We start from the raw sequence: 24,406 nt of genomic DNA, 5'->3' as shown, positions 1-24,406 counted from the left end.
TTCATCTTTGATGACTGTCTGTCCTCTGAACTTGATGAGTTGATAGTCTGGCAAGATTCTGAACGAGAACAACTAAACTCTTGAGTCTCCAATTCTAAACAGCCTCGTGACTTTTAAAATCTAGATCCTGAGATTTTAGAACTGGGAGCAGTTTTACTTTACCTTTTTTGGTGCCCTGCTATAGCGGAGTCACTGCTCATTCGTTTGGTCTTTTGTCCTTTATTCCACTGAGTATCTGCGAATGTGTCCGACTCCTCCCCACCAGAGGACATACTGAAAAGAGATTAAATATATTAAGCGTTAAGTCTCCTGTGAGGAGCAGATTTGATCGATTTTGATCCTGTCAGTGAACTATCAATACTGAGCTTTTCGGTTAATTCTCTTTAGTCAGAACTTTGGCTTCAGTGAGCACACGGCAGCACAAAGAGCATCACTGAATCCTTTCTCAGTCCAATTTACAGCGATCTGATGCCCTTTTTGACTTGCTGTCTTTAACAAGTGAATTTTTATTGTCTTCTAGACTCCTAGGTTCTAGTTGGACTGCATATTCTCAATGAAGTGCGTCGTCTTTTATGCTAGAGATTTTTTGAAATGCAAATAAATATAAATTCACTTTGCCTTCAAGTAATCTGTGTTTGACTTAACTAGAATGATTTAACCGTGCTTTGATTCTTCTCTTTCACATAACCATTCTGTTTGATTGTATTTGATCAAAATAATTAACTCCTTTTTTCATTTCCTTTAGAACAAAAGAATTGGAGAGTAAATTATTTTTTTCAAATCAGAACACAGCAGGAAATTCTAGAATGAAGATCACTGTGCTCCCATGAACTTTACTATAGTTGAAGCAAATCTTTTTTTTTTTAAACAAAACGGGCTTTTATGAAACTGCTAATAATTGTAACTTTGTTCAGTATTACATATTTCTTAAAATATGAGTGCTTTCCAAATACCACAAATATTTTAAATCATTTTATCCTTAAGAGCTTTTTTTAGGGGCTCCTGGGTGGCTCAATTAAGCATCTGCCTTTGGCTCAGGGTCCTAGGATGGAGCCCCACATCCGGCTCCTTGCTCAGCAGGAAAGCCTGCTTCTCCCTCTTCCTCTGCCCGCTGCTTCCCCTGCTTATGCTCTCTTTCTCTCTGTCAAATAAATAAAATCTAAAAAAAAAAAATTTTTTTTTCTTATTTTTTAAAATCCAGTCACTGGTTAATTCTAAAAGCAATTCAAACTCAGAGATTATAACCTTTGAGATTATTCCTCCTTCAAGCTTGCTAAACTTAAAAAAAAATCAGAGTTGGCTCTTTCCTGGTAGTTTAGGACTTGGCAAAAAAAGGAAACTGCAAGCAGTTACTTGAACTGAATTTGAAACCACAGTTTAGAACTTGAACTCTGTAACAAAGTGTGGAATAGCAGCAGAACCATCCAGCTTACGGTTTTTGTGTGTGGTTTTTTTTTTTTTTTTTTTTTTTTTTTTTCTTTGTGTGCATAGAAAGTTCCCCACCTCATTTTCTCTTTGGTCTACTGACCATTTTTATCCAATGGATAAATTCCAAATATCCTAAAATCTTCTACGGGATTTATTTAACCCATGAGGTTGGATCTTTGCTAGTTTACACGCCAGAGTGTTTTGGCATCTGGTTGCATCTGTCCCCAAGAAATGGTTAGCTTAAAGGACTTCTGAGAATTGCTGACAGGGGTGTGGGGCTGAGCAGTGATCAAAGCCAGCGGGAAGAGATTTTGTTAAATCCTGACTGTTCTCTGCGTGACCAGGGTAGTTGAGGGATTTAACAGTCCTACCCACTTAAAGAAGAAATGTGTTCATAAGGAGGGCAAAAAATTTAACTGAAAGAGAAGGGAGGAAAAGGGGGTTGTGGAGGAAGACAAACAGGAAAGGACCTATTTGTTCAGACAAATGGGTTGGGGGAGTCAGCAGTGTAGACAAGACCTTAGTAGTCCCTGGAGATGTTAACTTCCACTTTGAAGTTGAGTTCCCACCCTCTCTGTCTTATTCCTTTTTCCCCCAGTCCCCCACCCCTCTAATTTTTCAACCAACTTCCTATTTTCTGGGCTCTACTCTGCGGCCCACAGTGGGGCTGTCCTCCCCACAATAGGACATTGTCCCAGGCAGATGCAGCCCTGCCATGGATGCCCAGCCTTTCTGGTGGCTCTGCCTGCCCCTCACCAAGGGAGGACAGGGGGCCTTTCTCCCGGCATGCTTCATGACATGCCAAGCCGGCCCACCCTGGCTCTTCTTCCACGTTGTGTGAGTGCCTTTCTCTTCATGACTTAGGAATACACGATCGCTTGACCATTTCTTGTTCAAATATTCTCTTGCCCACAGGGAAAGGGATGACTTAATGTCTGCGCTGGTCTCTGTCAGGAGCAGCTTGTCAGATATGCAGCAGAGAGAAGCCAGGGCTTATGAGCAGGTGAAACAAGCTATGCACATGACCGAGGAGGCCAACTTCGAGAAAACCAAGGCAAGTCTCAGAAGACCAAAATGACGGCACGCTGAAGCGCGCCTTTTCTTTTCTTTTCTCTTTTCTTTTCTTTTCTTTTTCCTTCTTTTCTTTTTCTTTCCTTCTTTTCTTTTCCAAGTATTTCCATGGGTCCTCTTCCATGACTGAACTCTTTCTTCCGAACACACAGAGTGAATACCAATCTGTTAATGTTGACTTTGCAAAATGAAACAGATTTACTGGTAGAAGTCTTCTTTAGAGAGGCTTACATGCCTCATCTCCTCATTTGCTGATGATTTTGAACGCTGACACCATGCGTATGGGTCCGTGTGTGACAGCCGACAAAAGTTTTCTCCCCTGAGCCTGGGGAATGTTGAGAACATCCAGGCACGCCACAGATAACAGATGATGGATGTGTATGGGACAGCATCCTTGGCTATGAATGGGTCTGGCCCTGTGGATGCTAAGTCACACACGCTGAACGATAACAACGGTAATCAGTAGCACTTTGTGACCAGGCAGTGTGGCGAGCACTGAATGGTAGGAGGTCCTTGTTGATTCATTGCTGTGTTGGGGCTGCACCAGAGTCCACTGAGGCTGCGTTTCCCGTAGATACACCAGCCACACTCCCAAGTAGCTGATCGCTGTACTGGGCAGTGCGGATGTAGAACATTTCTGTTGTCACAGATTCCATCAGATAGCTTTGGTCTATGCCGTATGGTAGCATCAGTATTTATTAAGGTATCGGGCTCTTGACCCCTGTATTCAGCTCCTTAGTCACTCTCTTGTCCATTTGTCTCTACCCAGTTCTCCCTGACTCTTCCCAGACCCCGACCTTCACGGCTTCCATGACTGTTGTCCTGGTGCATCTGTAACTTTCGGTCCATTCTGACCAAACTCGCTCATAGGCTTTGTCTCCTCAGATACTCCTGGTTGTTCATTTGTATGGAACTCTTGTCCCTCGATGACACTGGGACTCTCGAGCCCTCCAGTGAAGGCCCTTTGCTGCTCACGTCATCTCAAATGGCTGTGATGGAGGAATCAGCATTCCCTCTATCCTGACTGCCAGTTCCGGGCCTTCCTTCTCTCCTCTCTGTTAGTGACCAGGCCTCTTTGAAATCGTCATGGTCTCTCCTCTCCCTAATTTTAATCAGTATAAACTCTCAATCATTATTTGTCACAGTGTCACTATTTGACACTGCTTTTTTTTTTTTTAAGATTTTATTTATTTATTTGACAGAGAGAGATCACAAGTAGACAGAGAGGCAGGCAGAGAGAGAGAGAGAGGGAAGCAGGCCCCCTGCTGAGCAGAGAGCCCGATGCGGGACTCGATCCCAGGACCCTGAGATCATGACCTGAGCCGAAGGCAGCGGCTTAACCCACTGAGCCACCCAGGCACCCCCCCCTTTTTTTTTTTTTTTAAAGAAACTCATCCATGTTATTACTTGGGTTTATGAAATAGCAATTTGACACTTTTTAAGAACATTAGTGTCTGACCCTTTCCCCGCTCGTCATCGTCTGCTCAGGCTGCTGTAACAAAAATGCCATAGCCTGACTGGCTTCAACAGCAGACATTTATGTCTCTCAGTGCCGGGGTTGGAGAGTCCAGGATGAAGGCACCAGCAGAGCTGGTGTCTGGTGAGGGCATGCTTTCTGGTTCACAGATGGCCATCTTCTTCCTGTGTAGCCTTACATGGCTGAGGGGGTGTGGGAGCTCTCTGGGACTCTTTTATAAAGGCACTAATCCTACTCATGAGGGCTCCATCCTAAGGATCTAATCACCTCCCAGAGGCCACATACCTGCATACCATCGCATCGGGGCTTAGGTTTCAACACATGAATTTTGGAGGGGTACGTTCCGTCCATGCCGCCCTCTGCCTACCTCCTTTGATCACCCTGAAACGTTTCTACATCATATTGTTAATCACACAACACCATAGTCCCAACATCCTTTGACTCACTTACCTCTAACACGTCCCCTCTTCTGTGGTAACTGTCACCTGAACTGTCGTGTCCAAGGCATGTCAGACTCTGCATCTGCTCCCTCTGACCAGCACTTCTCTCTGCCTCCCTGTTGCCATTAAACGTCTCAGTGTCCTCATTCCTGCGTCTGCTTCTGCAGTCTCCTCCCCTGTCTTACCTGTTGTGTCCAGGCTGGTCTTCTTCCCCTTCCTTCCATCCATCCATCCATCCATCCATCCGTCCATCCGTCCATCATCCATCCATCCACCCATTCATCTGTCCATCCGTCCATCCATCCATCCATTCATCTGTCCATCCGTCCATCCATCCATCCATCCATCCATCCATCTGTCCATCTGTCCATCCGTCCATCCATCCATCCATCCATCCATCCATCCATTCACCCATCCATCCATCCATCCATCCATTCGTGAGAGTGCATGCATGCACACAAGCAGGGGGAGGGCCAGAGGCAGAGAGAGAGAGAATCTCAGGCAGACTCCTTGCTGAGTGCAGAGCCCGACGTGGGGCTCAATCCCATGATCCCAAGATCACAACCCAAGCCGAAATCAAGAGTCAGACGTTAAACCGACTGCACCACCCAGGTGTCACCTCCCCTTCTATTTAAACCTGAATTTTACATCCTCAACTGAACTCATTACATTTGCTCCCCTAACACTGCTGTGTTCTCTAGGGAGTGGTGCCTCTGTCCACTACTGTGCCTCGACCGGAAAGCTGGTCACCATCCTCTCCTCCGTGCCTGACGTCCAACCAATCACTAAGTACACATCTTAGTTTCTGAACTCCTGTTGGGTTCTTCCCTCACTGTCACCTTTCTTGTTCAGGACACCATAATCTCTGGATTATGAATAACAACATCCTCTTCCTTCCCTCTGTTGCGGAGCACACTGCAGCCAGAAGTGACCTTTTATTTTTTTTTTAAGATTTTATTTATTTATTTGACAGAGAGAAATCACAAGTAGGCAGAGAGGCAGGCAGAGGGGCGGGGAGGGAGGCGGGAAGCAGGCTCTCCGCTGAGCAGAGAGCCCGATGAGGGGCTTGATCCCAGGACCCTGAGACCATGACCTGGGCTGAAGGCAGATGCTTAACCCACTAAGCCACCCACGCACCCCAGAAGTGATCTTTCTTCACGGCAGTTTGATCCTGTGATTCTTTGATTTCCAATCTGTCTGGGAGTGTCCACTGTCTCAGGACAGTCTCTAAGCCCTTTGCTGTACTTCTGAGGTCTGTCATGTGCTTCCTTATTACTCTCCTCCAACAGACTCAGCCCCTGTCAGCTTGGCAAAGCAGTCAGAGGTTGGGTGAGGTCTTCTTAGCATTAGCAGACCTAGATTCAACTCCGCTGCATCATTTCCCCAGCTGCGTGACCCAGGACAGCTTACTTAATTCCCCAGGCCGCAGTTTTTCCTCATCTGAAAGATGGAAATAATGTCAGACTTAGAGGATTGCTAATGAGGACTGCATTTTTTCAATTTATATTTTTAAAAATTTATTTATTTGAGAGAGAGAGTGCAAGGGAGCAGAGCCAGTGGGCGCGGAACTGGGCAGAGGGAGGAGCAGAGGGAGAGGGAGAAGAAGACTCCCCGCTGAGCAGGGAGCCCTGTGATCCTGGCACATGACCTGAGCCTAAGGCAGACCCTTCACCAACTGAGCCACCCAGGTGCATTTTAAAATGTGTTATCTGTTAAGTTGTGGAAACTCTGGCACAAAGTATTTCCTCAAGAGCTAGTGCCTCTGATGGTGACGGCTTCCAGTCCCTTGTTTATGCACTGCCATTGTAGCCCCCGGGAGTTTGCACGCGCCATGCAAATGCTTCTTCACCCCACAGCCTGGATATTTTCTCCATCTTTCAGGTCTGCTGCTCTCTCTCGAAAAATCTCTGCTCTCCCATGCGTAGATTTCATGTACCTCTTATCTCTTCATAGCAGTACTTCTCAGCCCCAGCACTGCTGACGTTTGGACTACATAATTCTTTGTTGTAGGGGTTGTCCTGCCCGCACATCCTAGGATTTTTAGCAGCATCCCTGGCCTCTTTTCACTGGATCCTGGATCGCACCTCCTCTTCCCCAGGTTCTGGCGACCAGAGATGTCTCCATACATTGTTAGGGGTTCTCACGGGTGTGTGTGCCTGTGTGTGTACACGTGCGTGTGTACGCGTGTGTTTGCGTGCCTGTATGTATATGTGCGTGCGCATGAGTGTGTGCCTGTATGTGTGCATATGTATGTGCATGCATGTGTGCGTATGTATGCACGTGTCTGTGTGCACGTGTGTATGTGCGTGCATGTGTATGTGCGTGTATGTAAGCGCATGTGTGTGTGCACGTGTATGTGTGCATGTGTGTGCGCACATGTGCGTACGTGTGTGCGTGTATGTGTGCACGTGTGTGTACGTAAGCGCATGTGCATGCTGAATTGCCCCCTGGTAAGAACTGTTCCCCATTATGTACGTCAGTCATCAGTGTATTAGTCTCCCTTATTTGTCTTTATCTTCCATTAATCTTACTATTTATTTGTTTAGAGAGTGCATACACGTGCGTGCGTGAGCTGGGGGAGGGGCAGAGGGAGAGAGAGAGAGAACGCTAAGCAGGCGCTGCGCTCATTGTGGAGCCCAGTGTGGGACTCAGTCAATCTCATGACCCTGCCATCACGACCTGAGCCGAAATCAAGACTCAGACACTCAACCAACCGAGCCATCCAGCGCCCCCTTCATTAAACTTTAGAATCTCGGAGAGGAAGGAACTCACCTGTCTTGATCACTGGTCAGTCTTTAGCACCTCGCATACTGTGTGGCATGTAATAGGTTCTCAGGAAATGTCCACTAACTAGGGAATTGTCATGTTTCCAGTAAGACTCTAGAAGTCTTTTGTTCTTATCTTTCTAGTCTACCCCCAGGGCCAGTGCCCAGCAGAGGCTCAACCACACATTTTTTTCCTATCGCTACTTTCAGCCTGGCAAGTGTTGCTGAGGAAAGCCACAGAATGAATTCCACAGGGGGCTGATACGGGTCACCCTCCACGGATGGAAGTAGTATTTAAAGGGCACCTGGGTGGCTCAGTCATTGCGCGTCTGCCTTTGGCTCAGGTCGTGATCCCAGGGTCCTGAGATCGAGCCCCGTGTCGGACTCCCTGCTCAAGGGGAGCCTGCTTCCCCCTCTCCCACCCCCTCTGCTTATGTTCCCTCTCTCTCTGTCTCTCTCTCTCTCTGTCAAATAAATAAATAAATAAAATCTTAAAAAAAAGAAGAAGTACTATTTAGCAGTTCTTTTCTTTACGGTTGGCCATCTTCTGTCTGGTAGGCAGGAATCGCACTTTCGTGTGTTCCCATCTCTGCTGTCCGCCCGCACTCTGGAGCTGACCTGCGCCGCCGACATCACAGCCAACCCGCAAGAGCCTCTTCGGATTCTTCTAACCCCTCGGACGTGCCTTTGGCTCATTTCCCCCTGTTTGCCGGGCCCTCTTACTTCCCAAGATGAAAGCTCTTTCTCTAAGTTACTGAAGTCTCACGGGTTTGTCAAATGGCTTCTTGTGTCTTCACTTCCTCCTGCCCTGTCTCCCTCCCCCACCATCCCCAGCCATCATTCTTGTTCAAACAAACAACAGGCGGCCTTCGCTTGATCAGCTTCCACTTCTTCGACTAACTCCTCGCCGCCGGTTCCCCAGCAGGCCTTTCACAATGAGTGTCCGCCGTCGGGCAGTTCGTCCCCTTCCGAGCACACCGCAGTCAGGCTTGTGCCAAATTGCAGCCCGGCTTCATCCTGCTGAGTTGCTCACTTGCTGGTCACAAGGCACTTCCTGATCGCTAACCCCAGTGACCTCATCTCTGTCTTCTTCGACTCCTGACTCTGGCGTCTTGGAAGCCATTGCCTGTCTTATCATAACATGTCCTCTCCCCCCTTGATTTATCTGACATTTTCTCCCATGGGTCCTTGTTGTACCGCTCTTATCTACTCCTCTCCATCTCTTTTCACTTGTTTTTCAGAAACCTTAACCACAGTCCTAGCCTTCCACTAACGTTGTCCTCATTTCTAGGAATTTGTCTCTCCTGTCGTGTCCAGCACATTCCCTGCATTTGAATACCCCCACCTTGTGGCTTTAGCTCTAACGGCTCTCCTGAGCACCAGACCCCCATTTCTTGCTGCTACTAGACCTCTGTTTATGTATGACATTCCGTTAGCATCTGAAAATCTACGCAACCAAGTTATTGCTCCTCTCCATTCTCCCGCCCACGTTTCTTCTACCGTTGTCTGTATTCTCTTTCCTCATCTTAGCAGCAGCGCTGGCTCACGGCTTTAAAATATCTTGGCTCCTCCCCATCCTACACTCTCAACATCTGATCAGTTGCCAAGTTATCACTCTGTCTTTCGGGCTTTGGGGTCCCTTCGCCAGCTGTGCCCACTTTTCCACCCCAGTTTCAGCCTGCAGAGATGATTACGGTGGACTTCTGTTGGTCTCAGGCCTCTTCCAGTTCCGCTGTATCTTTCCCATCTTCCCATTGCTGCCAGAGACCCCCCAGAAGTAACTCTCCCTGTTCAAGCGGCTCCCCTCTTGCAGTAAAATAAAAGCGTGACCTTCCAGATCTTTCACAATACAGCCCCAGCCTAACTCTTCTAGCCTTATTTTTCACTACAGTCTTTCACAAGACCTGTGTTGTTTCCTGAATGTGACTTACAAGGTCAGGAATGTGACCTTCCTGAATGTGACCATGAATTTGCTGACGCTATACTTTACAGCAGTGCATTGATCTGTCTGTTCAACCTTGGGGCTCAGCCCAGGCGGCAGTCTTCCCCAGAGTTTGCCCCAGTCCTTTCTTGTTTGAATTAATCTCTTTCTCCTCCATATTCTGCCGGAGCTGGTATCATTTTGGTAGTTGTTTATGTAGCTCTTACTACCAAAAGACCTTAAAAGGCAGGTCTCTAATATTATCATTGTATTCCTCAGCTGGCCATTTGCATATTAGTTACACAATATTGAATTGAATCAAAGTCAATTGTTAGCTTTAATTATGAATATGGATTTTTGTAATTAGTGCTTTTAAATATCTAACAGTTAAGAACAAAAGAAGCTATTGTGTATTGCAAATCTAAAGCATTTTTCCTTGAATTAGTAATAATGCAAGAACGGATTTCTGTGCAGTTTACAAAATACAATGCACATCTATTAGGATTTATCTTAGGTATGTTGAAACATAATAGGAATTTTGCTTAGTGAGAGTAGTAAAAAAGTAAAATGGAATCCGTATTTTAATTTCGAAACCAACAACTTGATCCTTGAGCTGATGGAATGGGTTCCTTGATATTTGTTGCCACCTAGTGTTCCCATTTGCACATTGCAGGCTAAGTAAGTGCACCAGAGAATTTTTAACTAAGTTCTATACTTAAATTGACGATGGCAGTGAAAACACCCGAGGATTTTATAAGGAAATAAATCTATAACATGAAAAAGCTGTAATGCCATGCATCGATTCAGCTGTGGAACCCCCTGGCTCAAATCTCTGCTCTGCCACTGTTTAGGTCTGTGATCCCGGGCAGATACATAATGTCTCAGAGCTGCTGTTTCTTCTGTTGAGTGATAAGATCTACTTAAAATTTAGTAAGAGTGTTAACTAAAGTAATCCATGTAAGCCATTTAGCAGAGTATTTGGCACATGGTGAGTGATCAATAAATGGTTTTGATTTACTATGAAAATTGCAAGCCATTACAACCAGCGATCATTTTTTAAAAGAGAGAAAAAAAATATCCTCCGGATAAATGGGGTGGGGGAAGCAGAGGTTCTGCAGTGATGCCTTGGTAAAGCTACAACATGAAACGGTTAACCAGGCCTCACACCTGCTTGCTTCTATTGAAAGGGAAATTGTTGGTTTTGGTATGAAGTTATCATGAGTGTATCTATAATGAGATAACCCTCCAAGGCAAGATTTAAAAAAAACAAAACAAAACAAAAAACCACAAAAGACAGAAACCCATGACTAAGTGTCCCTAAAACCTTTTTTTTTTCCTTTCGAAATTATTCTTTGCTTAGACTACAGAATCAGAAAGGCAAAAATTAGAAACCTAAAGTGAAAAGATCAAAACATTTGGTCATTTGATTGCAAGCCCAAGCAGAGAATATAATGCACTTTTTCTTTTCTTTTTTTTTTTTTTAAAGAGAGAGAAAATGGTTGTGCAAGTGGGTTTGGGAGCAGGAAAGGGCAGAAAGAAAAGGAAAGAATCTTAAGCAAGCTCCACACTCAGAGGGGAGGTCATGAACTGATGTCATGACCTGAGGCAAAACCAAGAGCCAGATGCTTATGAGCTACTCAGGTGCCCCATCACTTCTTGATGTGTACATTATCTGCCACGAAACAGAAACAAGATATTAACATCTTGAAAATGGGAGATAGGGACAGACTGATAAGTTTCTAGCAAGGAAGAGTTTATAAATTAAAAAATCAGTAGTTGTCATTATTTGTAAGTTACGTGCTTAAAACATATTGACAATCATTTTAGTTTTGTGGGCTATATAGTTCACAAAAATGAAAACATTTTCATAAATTTTTACGTGAATTTTATATTTAATTTTTTAAAAGATTTTATTTATCTAAGAGACAGAGAGAGCACAAGCAGGGGGAGCAGCAGGCGGAGGGAGAGGGAGAAGCAGACTCCCTGTTGAGCAGGGAGCCTGATTCAGGGCTGGATTCCAGGACCCTGGGATCACGAACTGAGCCGAAGGCAGATGCTTAACCGACTGAGACATCCAGGCATCCCTTAAATTTCATTTTCTTAAGTGTGAATTTTGTTATTTCTCAGAAGATTTTAATTCCTGAATTGTGAATTCTTTGGTCACAAGGATTTCTAGAAACCTAACGCTAGCACTTGGGAAGAATTTTCATATGTCCTAAAATAGGCTTCCTATTTAAAAAAATGGAGTTGACTAGATATAAATTTGTTTCAGAAAGTGTTTTGACCCCATTAAGACAGTAACCCATACTTGTTGGTTTAATAAAACTAGGGCTGGGAATATCAAGTCCAATAAATTATGTTTTGAAAAATATGTTAATGTGGCCAACGTTGAATAACCACAAATAAAGAAATTTCCCAGAAGAGAAAAGGTCTCTGGAGGATTGAGTTGACTGGGCGGGTCAATAGTGTAATTCCCTCAACTCCTGGAGCTACAGCCATTTCCATCAAAAAGGGGCTGTGCTCAGGGAGAGAAGGAAGCCACCCCTTGGGGAACCTCTGGAAGAAATGGAAGCTGCAGTCCCCACATCAACTTGGGCCTCTCCGAAGGTCTGTCAGCTATAGCCGTAACTGACCATTTACTGACCTCGCTTGTGAGAATTCAGTTATGCCCTTATGGAATAGTTAGATGAGCAGAATCAGGGAGCACTGGATCAGCAGGGCTTCTGGAAACTGGGAGAGGGAGCCCTGGAATGAAAAGGTGAAGCTTTGGGGCACCAGGTGGCTCACTCAGTTAAGCATCTGCCTTCTGCTCCTGTTGTGATCCCAGGGTCCTGAAATGGAGCCCCGAGTCCTCCTTGGGCTCCCTGCTCAGCAGGGAGCCTCCTTCTCCCTCTCCCTCCGTCCCTCCCCCTGCTTGTGCCCTCTTGTGTGCATTCTCTCTCCAATAAATAAATTCTTTTTTTTTTTAAAGGTAAAGTTATAATGGAAAGACTGTATAAACATTTGTTTAGTTCTCCTTGACCTTCTAGTATGTGAGAGCCACGATAAGAGAGCTATCTTTAGAAAGATTAAATTGCTTCTATAAATCCAAGTGTTACTGGTCCTTCATAATTTCTTCACTGGGACCTGGCATATATATTAAAATCAAGACAAATAAAAGCCCTTTCTTTTACTTATCTCCTCATCATTACCTCTTCATGGTGGTGAGCCCTAAGAGGGAGAAGCCTTCAGCAATGGTTTTAAGTGATTTACAGCTTCTTGCCTTGTACGTTATACTTTTCATTTATATCCTCTTATCCTGAGATTAGGCCTCTTATGCTGTCAGGATCATTTACTGTTCCTGGTTCCCAAACTGACTGACTTCTTGGAATTGGTTCTTTGGTTCTTCATGTCAGCCCGCTCTTTGATCTTCCACAGTCCCTTCCGCTGTTCTGTGCTTAATACTGTTGACTCCTGAGTTTTTGTTCAGTGAAGAAGCTTCTGATTGGAAATATTGGTTTGTAGTCAATAGTCATTTCATTCTGTCATGCCAGTGGTATTAGATCTGTGAAAGTTATGAACATTTTTAGTAGGTTCATATAAAGTATTTTTCACAACAGCAATTGTGTTCTGAGGCAAAAAAAAAAATCTGAAATTCATAATCTATCCCACTCCAAGGGCTTAAATTATAGGAAAACTCTGCTTTTCCACTTCTTTTATTTATTTATTTAAAAGATTTTTATTTATTTATTTGACAGAGAGAGATCATAAGTAGGCAGAGAGGCAGGCAGAGAGAGAGGGGGTAGCAGGCTCCCCGCCGAGCGGAGAGCCTGATGTGGGGCTCGATCCCAGGACCCTGAGATCATGACCCGAGCCGAAGGCAGAGGCCCCAACCCACTGAGCCACCCAGGCACCCTCCACTTCTTTTCAAATCTAATGGAGAATTTTATTTTATGTACATTCTCAACTAGAATTGAACTTGGGACCAAGTCCGTAGGAGAATCATTTCTCAGTCACTACATGTGCTTGTCAGTTAATCTGAGACAATTGAGTTTTACCCACCTATTTCATGTCTAGGAGTGTAGAAACTTTCCAGAAGAATTTGAAGTAAATTAGGGTTTAATGGCTTCCAGGTGAAGAGAAGCAAATTCACATACCCTAGATAATTTATTGTCTGTATTTGTTATAGCTTTCACCAGAGGGAAGCAAAGCTATGCATTTGTTACTAAGACCACTTCCCTCATCATCCACAACAGATGTGACTATCAAATATGTAACTTGATACATACTTACACAGTTTGTAAGTCATGTGAGACTTGGGTTACTTGGGTTTCCAATTCAGGGGAACACAGCATTTGAATGAGGTGGATGTCGGATATTGGATAAGAAGCCACTGGGATCAGACTAAGACACTATAGAATGACTCAGAGGTTCTGTGTCAAGCACCTTACATTTATTGGGGTTTTTTTAAATTGGAATTTTGAAATTAGTTTCCTATTGGGTATTTTTCATAAAGATAGTAGATGTAGTTAAAAGGAAGTTAGAAAGTTTTTACTTCTAGAAATTCAGAGTGGGAAATTAAGACTAAGGAACAACTGTGGACTTGTAAGTTACCAGCAGTGAAAGATGGCACTTCTCATTTCATAAAACTAGGTAGTAAATGTTGTTTTGAGTCTTTATCTAAATTTTTTATTATTACTATTTTTAAATTATTTTTTATTACCTAATTTTTTATTTATTATTATTTTTTATTAATTTTTTATTATTACTTAATTTTTACTTTTGTTATGTTTATAAGGAGAGTGAACTAAATCTTATCCTAGTTATATTTAAGGAAATTTGATTACTTGATGATGCTAAAAATAGATGTTGTATATAATAACAAGTACATCTCATTTTAAGTTTTGAAGTATTTCACTAATTTTTAACCATAAGCAAATGAAAAGTTAGTTAAATTGGATACCTCTATATTTCATTTAGTATAAATATGCTATATAATTGAAAAATATTAGATCGCTTGATTTTTCTGTTTCTTGTTTTCAAAATTTGGATTCATCTGTGGTGTTCATCAGAGTTCATTAACCTGAATTTTCTTAGTTGCTTAGTAAATATAGCCTTAATTGTGAAAATTGAAATGTGTGAATAAAAGTGACATTTGAATAGTGTTTTAGTTTTGTGAGTGGTATTGACAAATAAATATAAAATTACTCTAATGGGCTTTACAGTGAGTTGCAATGATTTTAAATAAAATTGAAGCTTAATTGTCTCATTTTCCTCTCATTTTTTGCAAAGTCAGAGGCCCTGTTTCACTCCCATCTTCCTCTGGCAGGCTTTAATCCAGTGTGAGCAGTTGAAGAATGAACTGGAGAGGCAGACAGAGCGACTGGAAAAAGAACTCGCATCTCAGCAAGAGAAAAGGGCCTTTGAGAAGGAGACAATGAGAAAAGAAATAACAAAAGAACGGGAGGACACGGGATCAAAGGTACTTGTGGATTCACTTTGTTACCTGCTGTGGCAGAAATGTTTTTGGTGATGTCACCGGCGATGCGGTAGGCTGGCCTTCTTGAATGAACACTCCGCAAGTAGTCGGTTACTTGTAATCTAGAGTTCATAGAAATTTTCCATTCTCCCACCAATTTCTCGAGAAAAGTTATACTCTCAGACCTCTCCAAGTAAAATAATCAATTCGATTCCGTGATAGGAAATTGTAAGATTATACTTTGATCCCACCATTCTGTTTGATTCCCTCTCTCATGTTTGTCAGACAAAAGCAGGTGCTCTGCAGATACCCAGACTTTATTTCAACCTGGGCTACTTCAGGAGAGATGACTCCCCCACTGATTCCCCCACTCTCAAATTAGACTTGTAGAAGATGAAACACATGTAAGAAACCAAGTAACCAAGAAAAAGTAATTATATACACTGTACAAAGTAGGTTCTGACAAACTGCGTGATGAATACTGAACATAACCAGATGAACACACGGAGGGAAGAGAAGAAAGGCAAAAGGAACAGCTAACACGAAATGGGCAGCATTTGGAAAAGAGTCATAAACTGGGATACGGAATTAAAACCTAGCTTTAAAGTTGCTGCAGTGGGGGCACCTGGGTAGCTCAGTCAGTTGAGTGTCCGACTCTTGGTTTCGATCAGGTCATGATCTCAGGGTCATGAGAGGGAGCCCCAGGTGGTCTCCGTGCTCAGTGTGGGGTCTGCTTGGGATTCTTTCTCTGTCCCCCCGCTCCCTCGCCCAGCTCACACGCTATCTCACTTTCTCTCTAAAATAAATAAATCTTTAAAGTTGCTACGATAGAGTAAAAACTGAGCAACGTGGGGTCCGTAAAATCACCAAAACAGCCGTTGCATGTTTTGTTTAGTTTTGTTTTTAAAGTGACTCGCAGCGTGTACCCCCGAATGCTGTGTTATTGTGATACTCTGGTGTGTCATGTTCATGTTGCTCAGCACACGGCTCCTGAGTGTCGCTATGTGCAAGGCCAGTGTGTACTCCTGAGGTTATATAAAGAGGAAGATCACAAGTTATGTCCAGGGGTTTTAAGTCACGTGAGTGTCGGAGGCATTTACTATAAACTCCCTTGTCTCAGCCTTTCGAAAAGTGGCACCTGTCAGAACCTCGCTCTACGGTCAGTCTGACCGTCTGCCTCTATGGCCAGGGCGGGAGATCTGACCCTTGCAGACAGCGCCACTGTGTGTCATGACCTGGTGTCCGCGGTGCTCCCGCTGCTTCCCAGCAGTCCCGCCGTGCAGTCCTCTCCCCCGTTTTTGCCACACTCAGCAGATGGTGACTGGAGGGCCCCGGAATTTGCAGTCCCGCTTCCAGAGGAGGGAGAGGAAGACATTAAACGCTTCCATACGTGATTTTTTTTCTTAAAGATTTTATTTATTTATTCGACAGAGACCTCAAGTAGGCAGAGAGGCAGGCAGAGAGAGAGGAGGAAGCAGGTTCCCCGCTAAGTAGAGAGCCCAATGCGGGGCTCAGTCCCAGGACCCTGGGATCATGACCTGAGCCGAAGACAAAGGCTTTAACCCACTGAGCCACCCAGGCGCCCCCATACGTGATTTTTAATCGAACTCTGATTACTGCGATAAAGGCAGGGCAAGCACAGTAGAGGGGACCAGGGAATGTACGAGTCAGGCATGTCCGAATCCAGGCCGTCAGGAGAGACTGTCCTATGGAAGAGATTTTACAAACTCGAAAGGGTTGAGTGGGAGCGGTGGGGTGAAGAGTCAAGGGGAAGAGCTTCACGCCAGGGAAATGACACCCCCAGACTCTGAAGCTAAGGAGCGTCTGACTTTTTCGGAATTTCAAGAAGGCTCAGGTGACCGGAGCATGGGAGTGAGGACAGTAGCGGGGGATGAGGCTGGGGTAGTATGTAGGGACCAAAGCGCGGATGGCCTTAAAGTGCACGTGATTTTTAATTTTATCCGAAAACTAATTGAACAACTTTAAATTGGGCAGCGTCATGATGCCATTTATATTTGAGAAGCACCATCTGTCAAGAGATTGGAAGGAAAATCAGAATAAATGCCTGGAGATCAGGTGGGAGGTAATTATCCTAGTCCAGGTGGCAATGATGGTATCTCGGGCCCATTTTCAAGGACCATTTTAAATCACTTTTATTCTCCTCAGAATCTCTACTGTACCAGCGTTCCCCTCATTCTCAGCCGAGAGCCTTACTTAACTTCTCAGCAGAGAGCCTTACTTAACTTCAACCATTTCTCCTATTTCACTTCCCTCTCACTTGTGCCTTCAAGTAAAGTTCTACCAGGATACCAACCCCGTCAGAACAGGAGAAACTGCCCGCTCATTCATTCCCTTTGCCCTGGATTCCATTCTCTTCCTGCACCTCAGGGAGGTCTTTTTCTTCTTCTTCTTTTTTTTAATGTAAAGATTTTATTTATTTATTTATTTGGGGGGGGTAAGGCAGAGGGAGAGGGACAAGCAGACTCTGAGCTGAGCGCGAAGCCTGTCGCAGGGCTGGATCCCAAGACACTGAGATCATGACCTGAGCCGAAAGCAAGAGTCGGGAGCTCAACCGACTGAGCCACCCCAGTGCCCCTCAGGGATAGCATTTCTGTTCCCCTCCCCCCCACTGAATTGTCTTCCTTATGAGGAGAAGCTGCTCAGGTTTCTCTCATCCATTGAAAGAAACAATCTTCCAATCCGGTTAGTTCTCAATCTTGGCTCCACAGAGGCTCCGGAAATCTTACTGTCCATCTGCATCCCAAACCGAGATGTGTAAACAGCTGTGGTTAGGATCCAGGTGTCAGTATTGTTAAAGTTGTTCAGGGGATTCCAATGTGCAGCCAAGGTTGGAAGCCACCACAGTGATTCCATGTCCCTCCATGATCTTCCCCGTGATGGGCACATTTCTCGAAAGGTCTGTCTGTACGTGTCATCTCCATTCTTTCACCTCTCATTATGTTCACGGAAGCCCTCCTTGTGCTACTTTTAGGGAATATTTTTTAGTTCTTTTTCCCTTTAAAAGATTCTCTTTCCTTGATTTCTTTGGATCTATATTCTTGATTTGAGAGAATGATGGTGTGTGCCTTTCCGTTTTCTCTGAGTTTAAAGTGCCTTTGAGGCAAGGAAGGAAACACATCCTGAAAGCAGCTTGATGGAAAGGTCTAGAGTGTAGCAGAGAGCTTTAGATTCTGGGGTCTTCAGCATTACTGCTGCTCCCAGTTTCATGTATGTGGAATCGATTCCTAAATCCCCAGCTCCCCAGTGAGCTCCCAAACCAGCTTCACTTCCTGTCCTCCCTCTCCCAGGGGAGCCGCCATTCATCCAGTTTCCAACGCCCAAATCTTGCTGATATTCTTGTGCCCTTTCCCTCCCTCACCCTACTCATCATTAGGTCATCAAATTCTAGCGACTCATGCACCTAGGAATTTCCCATTGCCCTGTCTGACCACCCCACTGCTATCTGGACCTCAACCCTGGATGATTTCTATAGCCCTGAGCCCCCCTCCTTCCAGTCTCACCTCCCTCTCATCTAAGCCACAGCCAGGATGATCTTTCTAAAATGAACATGTCAATATGTCAGTCTCTTGCTTTAAAATCCTTTCATGTCTCCCTGCAACCCCTTGGATAAAATTTAGGATCCTTTAGAATCACTTGAAAATTCTACATTTCTTTTTCTCTTTTTCTCTTTTTGGCTTTCCAGTGTCCTCTCCCTCCGCTTCTCTTCTTGCATTGCCACCGTACTGACCTACCGCACTCTCCGCAGCACAAACGTGCCCGTCTGCCATGCTGTGCTTTCATTTCAGGATTTTGCACATGCTTGGCCCCTTGCCCTCTCCAACCGACCCTTCAGAGTCCTTCTAGTTACCACCTACTCCCAGAGATGAATCGAGAGCCTCCCTATGGGCTCCTATAACTCAACTAACTGCAAATTCTTACTGAATTGTCTGTCTCCCCCAGTTTACGCTGAGTCCCCTGGATGTGTGGTTCATTAATATCATCATTTCTTGGCATATCCCACTCCCATAGAATGTGCTCCACATGTATTTGTCGAATGAGTGAATGAATAGAGTATAGGGGAAGGAAAAAGGCCCTGTGCCGTCGGAAAGGTATGACTAAGATGTTTGTTCAGAGGGTCAGGACAGTCTGTGTCTGCAAGAGATCATGGAAGATTTTGTGAGGAACATGGTGATTTCGCTGAGTTTTAGAGTGTAGGTGGGTTTCAGAAATGCAGAGCACGGGGAGAGGAATGCTGGCTGTAACTGAGTGTGAGGCATGGAGGGGCGGAGACTGTGTATTGCATGTTGTGTGTGTGATAGAAAATGGGACCCATAGCAAAGACCAGCCTTGGCTGACATTGAATCTCAAGGTCCCGCCCTAAATAAAGTGTCTGAACGAAGGGCTCAGAGTGGTCCTTGCACTTGGGCATGGCCATCACCAGGAGATGGCAGTAGGTGGCTTTGGGTTGGGGTCAAAGGATTTAGAGTTGAATGCAGGTTGAGCTTTCTGTGACCTTGAATAATTCATTTGACCTCTCCAAATTTCAGAGGAGTAAGTAAAGGAGTTGGTCTACTGGAGGAATTGATAGGATTAAATGTGAATGTTTCGAAAGGGCCTAAGATACTTGGTTTAGAGTGGACATTTAATAACTTAGCTCGAGGCTATTACCATTCTTACTCCAGGGAAAGAGAAGCCGCCAGCCAGATGGGACAGATTTCTCGGGCCTCTGGATAGTAAAGCTGACAGATTTGAATATAAAGCCTGGCTTTACTTTTGATTCATTAGCTTCAGTGAACTTCGGCAATTCCTTAATTTTCTGAATCTCATTTTTTTCAACTGAAAATTAATTCAATATGATTCGCCCTTCAAGGGGATGAAAAGAGAGAATGTGTATCACTCAGCCTGGCAGAGGACGTTAATCGAAGCGGGAGACTGAACAATTCATCCTCATGTTGTGAGAGCTCCGTAGTTAGGGCTAAAGCAAGCACCCCCCGCCCCCTTTCTGAGCAGTCAGGAAGGCTTGTGAGACTTTCAGACTTTCTTCCTCTCTTTTTATTATTTTTCTTTCCTTTCTCCTGACTCGTTCTCATTAAATTTCGCGTGTGTGGGAAGCTCTAGGAGAGCAGATGTCTTCTACCTAGACAGATTTTGAATCATTCCCCCCATGATCAGTACTTGCTGTGAGTTTGTTTGTTGTCTTCAGTTATGGTCCTTGGCTGCACCGAGCCCCTGGGTCTGTTAGTTCAATCTGTCATTTATCATACTTAGTGAGCGCCCCCTCTGGTCTGCACATTTTTTCAGTTGGTTCCCTTGATAACAGTCCATGGCTAGCATCCTTCATTCTCGCACCTGTTCTGTAGCGACTACCACTTTATACCACGTTCAGGACACCAGGGACTGCTTTAGCCTAAAGATTTCCATCAAGCTCTTCCAGCCTGGGTGTCCTTGTCTCTTGCTTGCCCCTGTCAAAGTTTAAAGGACTTACCTGATGTCGACGCCCTGGACATCCAGCAGTGTTGCAGCTGTCTGTGTTCCTTCTGTCTCTGCAACAGATGTGGATGGAGAAGCTCCTGCAGTGTAATGCTGACTTCCAGATGGTGGGCGTGGGGGAAAAGAAGGTGTGACAACAGGAGCGGAGGCCTCAGGAAGTGGGTGACAGGAGGGAGCAGACAGGTAGTGGGCAGAGGAAAGAAGTGATGGGTGGCAGAGGGAGGGAATCAGATGGAGGGAGTGTGATTTGTTACATGCTTATAATAGAAACTGACTTGGAATTTACAATTAGCAAGTGAATGTCTGCATATTTATTTCAGAAACCACCAATGTTAATATGTTTACCATAAGATATATCTTCACATGTAAGTATGATTTTTAGTAGCTGGTAATTAAAGTTCGCTGCTGTTGTGTGGTTCCAGAAGAGCTATAATTACCTTCATAATATGGATACTCATGAACTTGAATTTTTTAAATTAGAGATATAAATTAGTCTCTTTATTGGTTGCGTTTAACTTCTTTTGACTTTCATTTTGGGGTTCAGATTGCAATATGCATTAGAATAGTTTGTAGCCTGGTATTAGTAAAAGTAATATTATGTGCAAATTAGATTTCAGCCAGTCTTTTGAGGATAAGAAAGACATGTAAACAGCCATAAGTCAAATGTACAATTCTTCACAATCCCCGGAAAAGTTAATTAATATATCTACCATTTAATTAGAAAATCACTACCAGGGCTCATTATTTTCATATGTGTCAACTTGAACTAGTTACATAATTCAAAGGCAATCTTGATTTTTATCACAAACGTTGCGTTATTATTGATTTCAGTTGTAAAACTGAATTCACACCCATGTCTGTGTACTACAGTAAATTTAAAATAATCTTTCCATTTTGTTTTGTTTTGTTTTGTTTTTTAAAGATTTTATTTATTCATTTGACAGCAAGAGAGGGAACACAATCAAGGGGAGTGGGAGGGGGAAAAGCAGGCTCCCTGCTGAGCAAGGAACCCATTGTGGGGCTCAATCCAGGACCCTGGGATCACAACCTCAGCTGAAGGGAGACGCTTAGCCAACTGAGCCACGCAGGTACCCCTAAAATACTCTTTCAGTTTTGTTATGTGCTTTTGTTTAACAGATTAAAAACTGATCGATATCTCTGCGTTTCCCTCTCTAGGAAGGTAGCATTTCTTCTTCACTTTTAAAGCTGCCAATACAAACAAGAAATTAAGAGTCTAGGAAATTTTGACTTCCTGTAGCAGAGTAAAATATCATTGCAAATAAAAGGCTGTAAAGGTTAAATCTAAGACCTAGAAAGCATTTTTCGGCCCTGGGAAGAAAAAGTAAGAAGCTGACATTCATAGAGTGGATAGCTCCTCCGAAAACCTATTTATTCCAATGATCCGTTCATTTGTCAAACACTTGTGCCTCCTGAGGAACATGCCCTTGAGGAACTTGTAGTCTAAGGGAGGAAACAACTAAACAGTGAGACAAGTGCGTGGGGCGGGAAGTACACAGGCGTGGCACGTTGTGGTGTGATGGGGATATACAGAGGTGGTGGGGGCAGCGCATCCAGAGAGAGTCAAGATATTAAACCACCAGCACCGCGTGGGCAGCAATCCGTGCGAGTGGATGCCAGCCGCTGACAGCAGACATGGCTGTCCCAGTACAGAGTAGCAAATAGCAGCCCTGAGTGTGGGAAGGGGCTCCTGTTTTGTGCTGGGAGGGAGAGGTCGAAGAAACCTTCCCGAGGAGAGGGAATGATGGCTAAGAAGAGGAATGGGGGTACTAGGGAACAGGAGGGTGGGTGGGGTTTTTCAGGAAGTGCCAGAGCCGCCTCTGTTGGTGTTGGGAGGAGGGGAGTAGGATGCACAGAACCCCAGTAGTTCTCTCTAAAGATACCCGCCTCTCCAGCTCTCCCGTCCGGTCCTTTTATTCCTCCATTTGGGAGAAGGGTTTAAGACTTCCCCGATTTCTTTTCTTTTCTTTCCTTTTTTCTTTTTTCTTTTCTTTTCTTTCTTTCTTTCTTTTTTTTTTTTTGTAAGATTTAATCATTTTTAAGATTTATTGATTTGAGAGAGAGAGTGTGTGCACACATGTGAGCTTTGGGGGAGGGGCAGAAGGAGAAGGAGAGTAGAGAATCTCAAGCAGGTTCCCTACTGAGCGGGAGCTCAATGTGGGGCTCGAACCAGTACCCTGAGATCATGACCTGAGCCAAAACCAAGAGTCTGATGCCCAACTAACTGAGCTGCCCAGGCTTCCCAGACTTCTCTGATTCCTTGACATCGCCTCTGAAATTTATTCATATCAGTCCCTTCCGCAACTTGTATAGATTGTCTGTCACCTTAAAGTTTCAACCCAAACTTTGGTCTTACCATTTTACATGTGTTTCCCAAAATGAGGGTAGAGACCAGGGAATGAATGGGAAGGAAGTACATATTTAAGTCGTGGGGGATGGGTGAGTTGAGGAAGTGGAAAAATGGGCATACCCAGTCCACAGAGAAATGGCTTAAGAGCGAATCCAGTGGCCGTGCCGAGACTCCCATTAATTCAAGATTTTTTTTATATAGTAGTATATTAGTCTCAGGTATACAATGTAATGATCCAACAGTTGTTTATTTTTTTAAGATTTTATTTATTTATTTGACAGAGGGAGAGAGAGAGAGAGAGAGATCACAAGTAGGCAGAGAGGCAGGCAGAGAGACAGGGGGGAAGCAGGCTCCCCACGGAGCAGAGAGCCCAATGTGGGCCTCCATCCCAGGACCCTGAGATCATGACCTGAGCCGAAGGCAGAGGCCCAACCCACTGAGCCTCCCAGGCACCCCTGATTCAACAGGTCTATACATTGCTCAGTGCTCATCAAGATAAGTGTGCTCTGAATCCCCTTCATCTATTTCACCCATCCCCCACCAACCTCCCCTCTGGGGGGAGGCTTGTTCTCTGTATTTAAGAGTCTGTGTTTTTTCTTTGTTTCTTTTTTTTTCTTTGTTTTGTTTCTTAAATTCTCCAAATGAGTGAAATCATATGATATTTTGTCTTTCTCTGATTTCTTTCACTTAGCATTACGCTAAGTCCATCCATGTTGTTGCACATGGCAAATTCTCATTCTTTTTTATGGCTGAATAATCAATGTTCTTAATATTTATTGTGTCAGGGGCACCTGGGTGGCTCAGTGGGTTAATTCTCTGCCTTCGGCTCAGGTCATGATCCCAGGGTCCTGGGATCGAGACCTGTATCGGGCTCTCTGCTCAGCAGGGATCCTGCCCCCAACCCCCACTCTCTGACTGCTGCTCTGCCTACTTGTGAACTCTCTCTCTCTCTGTCAAATAAATAAATAAAATCTTTAAAAATATATATATATTTATTGTGTCAAATGGCGTTATGGTTTAGGACTTCTATTTCCTCTTACAGATGTTGTCCCTGTCTCAAAACATTGCCCAACTGGAGGCCCAGGTTGAAAAGGTTACGAGAGAGAAGATTTCAGCTATTAATCAGCTCGAGGAAGTTCAAAACCAGCTTGCTTCCAAAGAAATGGATGTCACAAAGGTACAAAGTGAGATTTTAGTTTCTAATTTTTTCCTAATGTACAAAGCTCAGAAAGCAGTTTGGAGTGGAGAAGTTTTGTTATTTAAGATAGTAAAGATCTGCGTAATGGTCATGAGGCCAGCATTTACTTATTATTGACAGGCCCTCTGATAGGTGCTGCAAGTGCAGAAGATGAATTAGACACAAATAATGTCCTGGAAGAACTCAAGGTTAAATGGCTGAGACAGACTTGTCAGTTAGCAAGTTTCATTATTTTAATCATTGAATATTTGATAAAACTTATGTTTCTAAATTAGACAGGAGAGATGTTAAACACCAGAGATCGCATGGGTTTGGTCTCCACAGTGATAGTAAAAGAGATTTATTTACCACATGAAGAGTGTGCTTAACATAAAAAATTCTCCACCTCCCATTCCTTTTCAACCCGGACTCTAAAATCAAAGCTCCAACACCAAGTGTCTTATTTTAATACTTTAAAATATCAGTGTCAAATAAAATCTTAAAATAAAATAAAATATCACGGTGTCTGCGCTATGGGTATTACAAGCTTGTAAACCAAAAACTAAAATATTTAATAGTCTTTGCTGGTTACTCTAAGGTACATATTTATGGAACACTAAAGTTCATGTAGATTTCAGCAATAAGTTGCTTTAAAAGTAAGAAACTAAATATAGGCATGCATGATGTAATAAATTCAATCGATTGATTTTTTTTTACCAATTTACACAGATGATTTTGTTTGAAATCCATACCTTTTCATACTGCATTTTACTTGTCAGTATATCTTCCTAAATGTTGACACATTTGTAAT

The 24,406-nt window shown here is 43.8% G+C and overlaps 1 protein-coding gene across 6 annotated transcripts in view; it reads left to right on the top strand.

Annotated features, from left to right (window-relative positions):
* SDCCAG8 (SHH signaling and ciliogenesis regulator SDCCAG8) overlaps positions 1 to 24,406 on the top strand; it is a 229,618-nt gene that overhangs the window by 52,625 nt on the left and 152,587 nt on the right. For all 6 annotated transcript variants that reach the window (XM_032862916.1, XM_032862914.1, XM_032862913.1 and 3 more), the window contains exons 9-11: positions 2,344 to 2,482; positions 14,411 to 14,563; positions 23,461 to 23,595. In XM_032862916.1, coding sequence (XP_032718807.1) covers positions 2,344 to 2,482; positions 14,411 to 14,563; positions 23,461 to 23,595 — 427 coding nt within the window. The remainder of the gene's footprint in view (positions 1 to 2,343; positions 2,483 to 14,410; positions 14,564 to 23,460; positions 23,596 to 24,406) is intronic.

The sequence above is a fragment of the Lontra canadensis genome, unplaced genomic scaffold (genome assembly GCF_010015895.1).
Source record: "Lontra canadensis isolate GAN:19392208 unplaced genomic scaffold, GSC_riverotter_1.0 scaffold24, whole genome shotgun sequence".
In the NCBI taxonomy this organism is placed as follows: Eukaryota; Metazoa; Chordata; class Mammalia; order Carnivora; family Mustelidae; genus Lontra; species Lontra canadensis.
The sequence above is the reverse complement of the archived record's forward strand: the minus strand, read 5'-3'. Positions and strand labels throughout refer to the sequence as shown.